The sequence below is a fragment of the Gopherus flavomarginatus genome, chromosome 17 (assembly GCF_025201925.1).
Source record: "Gopherus flavomarginatus isolate rGopFla2 chromosome 17, rGopFla2.mat.asm, whole genome shotgun sequence".
NCBI classification, from domain to species: domain Eukaryota; kingdom Metazoa; phylum Chordata; order Testudines; family Testudinidae; genus Gopherus; species Gopherus flavomarginatus.
The window spans coordinates 13,141,999-13,154,080 of NC_066633.1; the positions used below are offsets into that span (position 1 = coordinate 13,141,999).

A 12,082-nucleotide genomic window follows, 5' to 3' on the forward strand; every position below is an offset into this window, starting at 1 on the left:
AGTTAGAGCTTCAGAGTTGCCGGAAGGCTGGTTGGCAAGTTCAGCTGGATCATTGCTTCTCTGGATGCTATTTCTAAGGGCTTTACTGGGTATCTCCCAGTTGCAGGGAGACCATCCTCTGAAGGGCACCAGTGAGTACCTTGCCTTTGCCCTGGGTGTGGAACAGCTCTAGGAGTCAATCCTTTTTTGTTTCATTTGTGGATTTGCCTGTAAATAGCTTGAGCTTTCATTTTATTTAGCAGATTTTATTTTGGGGCCTGAGGTCTTTGATGTTTTCGCCGCTGACATGCTAATTTGGTAAAAGATTCTGTTGATTAATTTTTGAGGCTCTTTCCTCCTTCCACTCCTCCCTTCCTAGTAACAATCTCTCCTCTCTCTGCTCCTCTCCTCTCTTCTCTGCTGCTGTTGCTATGGTTCCCCTTTGCAGGATGAGATCCTGGTGAGTAGAAGGCAGCTCAGCAGGCTGTGCTAATGAGCATTAATGATGCATCTGGGGAGATCAGGATCAGGAACAGCACAAGGACCATTCCACCTGCTGCTGCAATGGGGGGAAGTGGCAGCTAATGTTAGATACAGATGAAGTGGAAGTGGGGAGCAAAGGCAGCATGAGAAATTGATGAGAATTTCTTTAGCTGCCTCTAAAGTGTGTAGGCGAGAGGAGCTGGGGAGACCATTCAATCTAGAGATCAGGATCTGGGGTTCAGCTTTAGTGCCCCCTTCTGTCAGCAGAGAGAATTGGTCCATTGTGAATTTTAACAATCAGCAGCATGAAAGAAAGGAGTGAAAATCCACTCACCCCTGCCTGCAGATATGGACAATGAATGCACTGATGCAGACACTATGCAGATGTTTATTAAGTCACACAAAACAGTATTAATTAATGCACAAACACCTAGCCATTCACATACATACTGTTCACAGCACACACTAATTTGTAACATGCACACACAGTCAGCGATACATACATATGTAGGCTAATTCACATGGACAGTAACACAGGCTCATGCACACGTGTATAATAATGAACACCTGCAGTAATGCACATTCACACACACCCACATATATATATGTTAACATGCTTATATTTAAGCTATTACATACATACACTCTTTCTACTAACTCACACATACAGAAATAGACAAATATTGATTTAAAGTTACAAAGTCTACTAATCAATAATCTCCTAGCTCATTTACAGAATGTAAATATGGGACTTTATATCTATCTATCTCTATATTAAAACTAATGTACATATATATAGTAAGAGTCACACATGCCACTGATCTCACACAGTTAAGTTCAGGGTGTGAATTCCAGATGCATCATTATTGCCAGATGTTCAGTATCTCCTTGCGTTACAAAATTCAATAATTTGGTTTTCATTTACCTCTCTCTACTTTTCTTCTTGAATTGCCTCCCCTTGAGCTCTGTGAAGCAGTCACCTCCAACCTCAAGTGCTGGGAGAGTCCCTGTCTCTGCCAGGATGTGCTTCCTCCTTTGCTCTTTCTAGTCATTGCCTTTTCTGGGTGTGATTGTTGCTGTGATTTGGTTTCTGTGGGTTGGGCCAGTGTCTGAGATTCTCTCTGCAGTTCTCTCTTCCCCTTGAGTGCTTGGCAGATGGTGTAACCCCCAAAAGAGCCAGGTTCTCTGCTTCCTCCATTTCACTCCCTGCCTAACCCTTCTCCTGTTTGGAGACAGGTGCAGGCTTGATCGCCTTGGAGCTCCAAATTAGTGAGGGGCTTTTGGGCAGGAACAGAGAGCACAGTGGTCCTGGTCATTGTTGTGCTGGTCTGTGTGTGCAGGGACACACTCTGCTCTCTCCCCAACCATTAGGAGGACTAGGTTCTCAGTGCCATGTTTAACACTGACAATTTCCATCCCCACAGGTGATCCGAAAAGGCTGGCTCACCATCAATAACATTGGGATCATGAAGGGTGGTGCCAAGGAATACTGGTTTGTCCTGACAGCTGAGAACCTCTCGTGGTATAAGGATGATGAGGTGAGTGGTCTAGCCTCAGGACTGGTTGGAGTATGGCTTTGGTACCTAGTTCTCTGTGGTGCTGAGAACCCTCAACTCCCATTGACTTTCAGTGGCTGAGCATTTTGTATCAGGCCCTTAGTTCCCTACAATGGCTGAGTATTATAAATACATTTTCTGAGTATTAATTGTCTGCTTCTATAAAGCATACCCCTGGGACCTGGAGTGATCCCACAAACCAGTATTCAACCTCTCACAGGAAGGGATGCCAGGAGATTGGGAGCTATAATCAGGATGCCATATGCTCTGTTGGTGGGGTATAGAACTGTGTGTTCCCATAGGGGCATGCCCAAATGGAGCCCTGCACATTAGTCACACCCTATATATGTTAGTGTTCAAACAGCTGCTGTCAGCCCGTGAATCTATTGCCTTGTTCCTTGTATTCAACTCTTAGTGGGGCCTTGATATTGCTTCAACTGGAATAAGGATATTTCCTTTTAACTGTAAGGGTTGTGGCATTAATTTTGATGCAGCAATCCTGGCACTGACGAGAAAATCCAGTTGGAAATGACCATGCTTGGCGCTCCTGAGTCAGTAAAAAGCGGGCAGGGCACTTTTCTGTCTTATTCTGGCAGGCCAACTCACAGGAGGGAGGGGATGGCTTAGCACTCTGATACCCAGGGCTTTGTGGTACTATCAGCAGTATCTATAGTGACTATTTAAATTGTGGCTAAGCTTGACTCTAGTCTTGTGTGGTCACTCAAGATAGGTGTGACCTAGTTGTCTGAGCACAGTACTCAAAGCCAGGAGCTATGGAGTTAAAATCCCAGCTCAAACACTGACTCTCTCTGTGACTTTGGGTAAGTCACTTTACTTCTCTGTCTGTTTCCTCATGTGCAGAATGGGAATATTAGTACTCATCCACCTCATCTGGGTATTGGGCAGATCAGTTAATTCATGTTCATAAAGTGCTTTGAATGTGAAAGTGCTGAGTATTGTTGCTAACAAACCATAATAGTACATGCAGAAAATAAATGAGAAAATAGCATGATCTTCTCTGTAGACCCACCTTAAAAATAAGTATTCCTGAAAGTTGGGAAACATGGCTTCCCAGTGCTTCCTCTTCCACTCAAGCCGGGAGCAAGATACCAGCTGCCAGAATCATGTCCAAATTGAAGTTATTGTTATTTATTTATTTATTTATTTGTCTACTATCAACAGTGTGCCAGTCATAAAGGAAGACAAAATCTCTGGCCCCTGGGCCTAAATCTCTGAATAGTGGGAATGAACAACAAGAAGGTAATCAGAATGACATGAATTTAAACTCAAATACCACTCAACGTGCCAGAGATAGGAATACTTTGGGGGATGGCTACAAATGGATTCAGATTTAGTCAGTTTTTCCAAGAAATGGTTCCAAACTACTGGTCAGGAAGAGAAGGGGCCTTGCACCTTGTGTCATGGTTTATACCCGTGCAACATACCTGTAAACTGCTACCAGACCAGAATTCTCCACTCATTTACATCAGAGGGCACATTTAACACCCACTTTGCACAGTTGGAAATTATGACACAAGGTGCCACACAGTAGAGAATCAGGACTGAAATGTCGTTCCCTGACCAGGAGCTGATTAGTCTTAGGGTATGTCTACACTACAGAGGCACAGCTATAGCACCGCAGCTGTGCAGCTGGAGTGCTGAAGTGTAAATTATTTCTACATCAACAGAAGAGGTTTTTCTGTTGATGTAGTTAATCCACCTCTCTGAGAGGGGGCTCGGTCGATCTATTTTGCACAGGGTGTGAAATTTTTCCAGCCCTGAGCAAAAAATAGCTAGATCAATCTATTTTTTAGGTGTAGACTAGGTCTAAGTTCAGCTGGGACATGCATCAGTCCCATAATCAGCAAGGAACTGGAATTGATTGTGCAAAGGAGATTTTAAATCAGCCAGTCCTTTTTCAAGGCCCATGAACTCTCAGACAGAACTGCCTGGTGTGGCAACGTCGCCTCATGGTTATGTGTGCAGGTCAGGCAGTTATAACTTAAGGCTTGAGCGTTGTTTTAAATTAAAAACAGCTTCTGCATCTGGATTTCAGCGATGATCGCCTAGCCCCTCCACCCCTCTGCCCCAGCAGGGAGTGGGCAGGCTGTGGTTGCAGCACATAATCTATGTTAATAGACTCCAGCTGCGTGGGAGGGGGAAGAGGTGCCCCTTTTATCCTATGAGGAGGGTAACCCTGGGGATGAATAACAGCTGGAGGTCTGCACTGCTTCCCTTCTGCACGGTGAGAGGCAGAGCAGCCTAATTAAAACAGCTTCCTGCCAGCCAGCGTCCCTTAAATAAACGCAGGGCGACCCAGTGCTGATGAGGCAGGAGCAGCACAGGAGAAAGGACCCTTTGTTCTAACTGGAGAAGGGGTGGCGGGAAAGGTGGAGCATGTTTTTATTTCTGATTTTTTCCCCACTCCTGCCCCCTCTCACCAGTTCAGCTCTTTGATCTCTGGCCTCTGGGGAAGGAAAGGGAAGTAACTTCCACTTGGATTCCATGGCTAGGCTCAGCTTAGAGAGTCAGTACTTTACAGGGGCATCTTGGAGAGCCCTTGACTTTGGAGTTCCCATCATAACCCTCTACCCTACACAGGGACAGGGCTGACTCTGTCCTCCAGGGCTCTGCTACCCCACATGGCAACAGGGCTGTCTCCATCATCCACGGCCCCTCTGCCCTTCATTGAGAGGAGGCTAGGGTGACCAGATGTCCCAATTTTATAGGGACAGTCCAAATTTTTGGGTCTTTCTTATATAGGCTCCTATTACTCCCCACCCCGTCCCGATTTTTCACATTTGCTGTCTGGTCACCCTAGAGGAGGCTTCTCAGACCCATCACTCCTAAACCAGGCTGGTATCTCCACACATGGCTGTCTCCATATGTCTCAGTCCCAGATCCCCTCTTTTCCCCAGAAAGGACTGTCTGCCTCCCTGTCCCCCTGATTTGAAGGGAGGAATGGTGTCTTTCAAGGCCCCATTTTAAGTCACCTGAGTGCAGCCTGAGAGTCCCAATCCACTTACGTTTTGGACAGACAAAAACCCTGACTTCTCATGCTCCTGTTGGGCTCTCTTGCCCCAGCTCCACGGTGCTGTAGCAAATAGCCAAAGTAAATGAGAGTGTTCAATCCAAGGAAGAAAACCTTTGTGCTGGAGGAAGAGCCGGTTGCAGAATTTGGGGCATCTGGTGGGAAAACTAGGGGTGGACTGGGGGTGGCAGGATGATGTTGGGCTAGGCTAGCACCTCTCAAAAAGTGAGGTGGGTGGAATGGAGCTAAGTGCTTCCCTCTCCTACCCTGTTACGGCAGGACTGGGCATCAAGTCTGAGTAGAGACCTCTGGGTCCCATTAGTGAAATAGCAGCTTTTCCACAATGCTGGTTTGTTTTCTCTTCCCCCACAAAGAAAAGAATTGGAACTTAAAAGTGTCTTAAAGGTTCCAGCATCAAGTGTGAGTGAGGACAGGGCTCCCACTGCTCTGGAGAGGCTGGTGGAGCATGCTGGGGGAAGGGAAGGGGTTGGAAAACTGGCTTCTTGTTCTGCCCTGCTGCCAAGAGCCCTTCCTTTGGGGTCTCTCTCCATTTTTCCTCCAGTCTTCTTTGTGTGAGTCAAATCCCTGACCCAAGGAGAGCTGCAGTATAGATCTGCTGCAGAAAAGGGAGTCATCTTGGATTTGGGAATCCCACACAGGGAGTCAGCACCTCCTGGATGCTGCTGGGTTCTGCCTATAGGACATTTGTGGGAGAGCGAGATGGTGGATTGGCAACTATATGGATCCAATGACCATTCTCTAAGACAGTGGGTGATCTTGCTAGCCAGGGAGAGCACTGCACCCCCGAGACTGGAGTGGCAGCCATGGCACTGTAGCTGGTTGGTATTAGATACTCAGTTACCATGGTGATGAGCATTGTATGAGAACCTAAGCAGAAAAAGGTGTTGTTCCACCTAATCCCCTTCAGAGAGCTACAGCACACAACCCAGCTACACAGGTAGGATCCAGGCTTTTCCTCTAGTTCTCTAGGTGGCAGGGAGCATTAAGCCCTGAGCCGAGCCATAATGAACAATATGCTACATGGTTCCTATGAGCAAGGCCTACATCCCACTGGAATGGGCCCATGGGCCCAGTGTTTGGTACATGTAAGGGTGAATTTAAACTGGGATGCATATGACTACATACATGTGTCATTGTGTGTACATGAGTGGTTGCACACACAGGTGAATACAGTCTACCTCTAGTACATGTGGGAATACTGTATAGCCCTGACCATCTGTCCTTACTTATGCAAAAGTCTCACTAAGGTTAAGCTGAATAAGGGCTAAGGAGGGCAGGACTTGGCTCATACCTGTGTGAGGGTGTCAGTGTATTTCCATAGCTAAATGTTTGTGTCCGTCCTGCTGAAATGCATGGTGGAACCTGCTCGCAGGATCCTTGTATAGAGTGAAATTCCTTTATGCGGAAGTAGAATGAGAGTAATAGCAAATTGTTTCACTGCAGCAAAAGTGCAACTTGTAATTCCAGTACTGCTGTTCTGTATAGACACTAAGGCCAGGTCCACGCTGCAATCTTACATCGGCATAACCACATCGCTCAAGGGTGTGAAAAATCCACACTCCGAGCGATGTAGTTACACTGACCTAGCCCCCAGTGTAGACAGTGCTATGTCAATGGGAAAGCTTCTCCCATCAACACAGCTACCGCCTCTTGCAGAGGTGGATTAACTATACCGACAGGAGAGGCTAGTAGTAATCTTCACTAAAGCGCTACAGCAGTGCAGCTGCATCGCTGCAGCTTTTTAAGAGTGGACCTGCCCCAAGAAGATTCCACTCCATATTGCAAGGTGTGGGTATGTCTCTGTGTGTTGTTGAATGTATGCATGTGAGTGTTTGTATTGTGTGTGAGTGTGAATGCACACAGATAGGTGTGTGAGACTGATACAGGGGTGTGTATGTTTGTGAATGGTATGTACATGTATGAATGTCTGAGTATGTTAATTGTGTGTGCATGTGTGTCTGAATTTGTGTGTATGTGTAACTGGCATGGTTATGTGTCCATATGAATGGCCTGGACCTGTGTGAGTATGTATGCCCGGGACTGGGTGTGGATGACATGGCAGTTATGTGATCATGTATGAATGTTGTGTTTGAGTGAGAATGAGATGTGTGAATAATAGGAGGTTATGTGCTTGTTGGAATGCGTATGTTTGGTGTGTGAGTATCTAGTATTTGGGTATGTACATGTGTTAAGTATCTGTGCACATGAATGGTGTGTGTGTGAGCATGATAAATGATGTGTAGGTGTTTGCATGTCTACAGATTCAGGCATATGATGGGGAATCTTTTACATTCTTCATACACCATTTTGAGTCTGCTGGGTCAGAGTTGTGCTGCCTTTGTACCTCCCGTCTCTTCCATCACTGGAGAATGCAGGCAGATTCTCCTGGCTGGGAGAAGCTGTGACCTTATTCACACACTTGTAGGTGTCCATTTACTACACATCAGACCTTGGCTCCTTCCCAATTCTAGCTAGAGACTTCAATGCTAGGATTACATTACATCTCCCTCTGAAACCCCCATTTTCAGTAACACGGAGCAGATCACTTTTCCTACAGCAAGCTGACGCTCTTGTGTATTAAGCCCCAGATCAGCCACATCGTGAAGCCCTCTCTGTTGTCTTTGCAGTGGCTGAAGCCCTGCCAGCCATCAGGATGGAGCTGTAATGTGGGGGGTGGCTTTGAACAGTCCAGCTGCAAGCTGGATTTTGTCACCCATTTTTCTGCTTTGAGACCGCAGAGCTAGGTATGTTCTGAGACTCAGTCCTTCCCAGTTATCATACCAGCCTCAGGATCTCTCTCTACCACACATACTCCTTCCCTCCCTCTCTGCCCCTACTCTTTTGCTCTTTCATTCATTCACTCTCATGCTCTCTCCCTCCCATTCATAGTCTCTTTTTCTTTTTCTCACACTCTCCCTCCTCCTTCTTTCTCACTCTCTCTTTGTTCTTTCTCACTCACTATTCACTTTAGTAGGTTCACACACACATACACATTACCTGTCCCTCCCAATCCACATCTAAAGAAAGGACCACAACCAACTTTAAAGGAAAGGCGATTTCCAGAATCTGCAAACCTGAAATTTTCTTTTTTTAAATAAAATAATCAAAGTTTGTTACACCATAAAATTACCCAACTGGCCACTTCCCGCTGCTTAATTTCGCCTCCTCCTCATAAGGGGACTGCTAGCAAGGCACTGTGCAGCCGTAACTCTCCCAGAGGGTAGCCCCTGTCCCTGTGATTTGGACACTTTTATAGCAAAGGTCTGCACAAGAAACACAAGGCATCCTGAGTGGCTCTCACTGGGACAAGCATGTGAAACAAACAGAAACAGCTGCAAAGAGAGGGTGAGGAGAGTCAGGGAGGAAATGACAGACAGACAGGGAGTGGGATGGTGAATAGTGACAGATAAAGGTGAGCATCAGGTGAGGATCCAAGTGGCTGTTTCCCAGCAGACTGGGAGAGGTAGGTGAATTTAGCATGCGTTGCTCACACCCCAGCATTTCCCGCTGCCACGCAGGCGTTTCCATCCCTGTGCGGCACCGGCAGCGTGTGTGGTGTATCCCAGCACAGCCTAACCAATGTGCAGACTACTGTACAATCTCGTAGTCCTGAACAGGTAGTCTGAACACTGGGCAGACGGAGTGGAGCCTCTGTGTCCAGCTCTCCAGCTAGCAGCAGCACGTTAGTCCTTCCCCCTTTCTGCCTCTGGGCTGGTGTTTTGGGGACAGAGAGAGGGTGAGGGAAAGTCCAAGTCCTGCTTGAAGAAGTTTCCTCCATTGGCAGCTGGGAAGAAGGGGGGATTGCTCCCTGCCTGCACCCCGCACTGAGCGAACCTTCAAACCCCTTTCTCTTCTGCCGTTGGCATCAAAAGGCTGATGCCCCATTCCCCCGGGCACGTCGTACCTTTAAAAAATAAAAATAAATTACTGCTGTTCGAACCCAGGAGAAAATGTTTCTAAGTCTTGGCCGTTGCCCAGATGTGCAGACTTCGTTGCTTTATTCAACCCCCCACATCTGGCGCAGCAGTTGGTGGCCGCGGGTGGGAGGACGCTCAGGCCCGATGCATCCTGATCTCCTTCTGCCCAGCTCTCAGTCCCGTAGAACGTTGCTCTACCCAGGGTCCGGAGCAAAGAGCAAACAAGACCAGTTTTCGCTTCCAAGCCCATAACAAGGGTCCTTTGACCCACATTGGCCAGTTGCCTTTGCAGCTAGCCTCCGGCTACCATGGGAGTGATCCGAGTTCCCTCCTTTCCTCCCCCCATCGCGTCTGGCACTCACTGTGCATCCCTCCCTCCCTCTTTCTGGTCTTTGCTCCCTCCCTTCTCTTGCTTCCCTTCTGTCTTTCTGCCTCAATTGACGTGGCAGTGCAATGCTAACTAGACTCGAGGGAGGAGCTTGTTGGCTGCTGAGAAGGTCAGAGGTTGACAGGAAGTGAGCCATCTGACGGATAAGGTTGCGCGGAGGAAAGGAAGGTTCCATACCTTGGATGGAAACTTGAGGAATGCCGCTTTCTCTCTGATGCTCAGCTCCTGTGTAGCGATTCCAGATGTTCCCCAGGCCATGTGGTTCACTTCCTCTCTTGTGCTGCAGGGATAAAGAGTGCTTTAGGTGCAATATGCAACCCACCAGCACACACAGGGAAGGGGGAGCCAGAGGAGAGATTTTAAATCTGTGGCTAAAAACATGATCACCCAGTACTCCTGCTTTGTTCCTAATAGGTTAAACCCGTGGTGAGGAGCATTTAAAGGTTGAGGGGAAATCTATTAGTTTATTTCCCCATTTAAATCTCATAATACAGGAAGGAGGTGACAACACTGAGCAAAGAAAAGGCCCTATGTTGGGCATTGTTATACACTGTTACTGAACAAATTGACTGGGAACAGGGTTTAACTGGGATAACGGGGTGGTAGATGGAGCAAATAATTTATAGGAAGTCTAGGAGGATCCTCCACTGTAAATATTTTTTAAATTACTGAATTCCTGGTACAATTTGGTCTATTGCAGAAGGGAAGATTTTACTGTTCCAGAGTAATTTGATGAGGCCCAAAAAATAATTTATTTTTTGTCAGGGATGATTTGACCCCATCCAGGGTGGAGCTGACTGCCTGAGACAAGGAGAGCACCACAACCCTCCTGTCAATTTGGTGGTGGGATTTTAACAATGCTCTGGAGCCTCCTCCAGCACACCATTGGCACCAGAGAGAAGCAAAGTACATCAGCATTAATAGAAGCATTTGGTTCAGTTGGTATTTTTTTTATGTCACATGAGCCATAAATCAGAACATATACACTTGGACTCTCTGTGCATAAAGTTTTACTTGTCATAATAGCTTCAGCTTATCTTGGGTTGCCCTCCTGGTTGATTATGGTGAGGTCTGATAGTTCTGTCAATTATCTCCTAGCACCCCAAGAGCCAAATTCCTCCTTTGGATGCATGTGTGGGCTTCCCCATCAGCTTCAGCTTCATGTGTATCCAGATATAAAACACCAACCCTTTCTGCACAGAGAGACCAGCTGGGCAGAGGAAATAGCCTGCGAACAAACCAGGAGCCCTCATTCCAATCCAGCTATGCTGTATTTTTACCTGACTGTTTAAAATGTATTTGGGGATGAAGGCCCAGAGGAGAACAATGCACGTTCAGTTAACAATGCAAACCACAACCATCTAAAATACACTGGCCCCAGTACAGAGCCAGAGTAACAAGCTACTTGGGGTGCCTCTTCTCAGGCCACAGAGCTACACTAGTCTCACTCCTTCCCCCAAACACAATGCTTTGCCCTCCATGACTAGGGGTTAATGGCAAGGGGATCCATGTGCCCACGCTGCCCCCAAGTCTCTTTTCTGTGGCAGTGCCTTCCCCAGCCTCTATGGAGCTGTGCTTTACTGTGTACATGGGGGTAGGCCTCCTGCATAGACTCTCCTTATCCTCCCCCCGTGCAAGTGGACCACACTGGTTCTGCTGCATTCAGGGTCCTCCATGCAAGCATTGTGATTATAGTTAGGAATGATGGTCTTTTAAAAGGTGTGAGACTAACCAGGTCTGATTAGACCCTGTCACCCCAATACCCCTTCTTGCCCTATATTTGCACTTTAGTGTCCTGCTTCCTGCAGCCCACAATGTTACCTCCTCCCCCTTGCCTGCTCCAGAGTAATTCCTTGGCTATGCATATGTTTCCTGGGATAGATATTCTGCTGCTGAGAGGGCAGCCTCTCCTCTGCTAAGATCCTCTATCTGCTTTGCCACCAAAATGAGATATTTAATGAGTAACACAGGACTTTTGGGATCAAGCCAAGATCTTTGAACCATGCTCAACAAAGCCACCTTCCCCATCCGAGGGTGTACTGGCACCTAGTCCTCCCTCTCTGATTTTTGCCTGCGTCTGTCAGGCTGGAGGGAGAGCCCCTCCCTCCTCCACCCTTTTGGCTGCATTGGTCTTGGGATGTCTCAACCACCACACACTCCCTGATTGCTAACATATGGGCAGAGGGCTCAGCCAAAGCTTTAAAAGGCTCAGCACTCGGCAGCTTGTTACACTGTTTCCTGTCTCTACAATCAGGAAATGAAGTCAGAGAATTGATATAAAACAGGCGGGGGTGAAAACCGAGAAGATGGAAAGAGTGGAGCTAGGACTTTTGAGAGAATAGGGTGTAGGTGTGGTGAGATGGCGGGTCAGAGCAGCACTGGCTGAGTGTGTGTGTGTGTGTGTGTGCGCATGCGCATCATGCTGCAATCAAGAGCCAGGGGATTTACCTCCTGGCACCAGTGCTTTAGCTCTTGTATGGCTCTTGTTACCCCCAAAGCTGAAAAATCATACACTAGTGAGCAGCAATATGGGTCTAATTGCCCTTTGAGGATATTAGTCTGAATATTGCTCCAGGGCACAGATGCAGTGCCCCCAGAACCTGGGAACCTGGCGCTAGCGTTCTGTATGATGGAATTCACTGTCTTCCGAGTTTAAGAGAGTGAAGCCTGGTGCTAATGTATTGGCTCCTTCTGCACTTAGAGACTA

The 12,082-nt window shown here is 47.2% G+C and overlaps 1 protein-coding gene across 5 annotated transcripts in view; it reads left to right on the plus strand.

Moving 5' to 3' along the window:
- DNM1 (dynamin 1) overlaps positions 1–12,082 on the plus strand; it is a 112,191-nt gene that overhangs the window by 65,728 nt on the left and 34,381 nt on the right. For 3 of the 5 annotated variants that reach the window (XM_050927095.1, XM_050927098.1, XM_050927099.1), the window contains exons 14-15: positions 428–439; positions 1,887–2,000. In XM_050927095.1, coding sequence (XP_050783052.1) covers positions 428–439; positions 1,887–2,000 — 126 coding nt within the window. The remainder of the gene's footprint in view (positions 1–427; positions 440–1,886; positions 2,001–12,082) is intronic. The other 2 variants (XM_050927097.1, XM_050927094.1) reach the window with 1 other exon arrangement.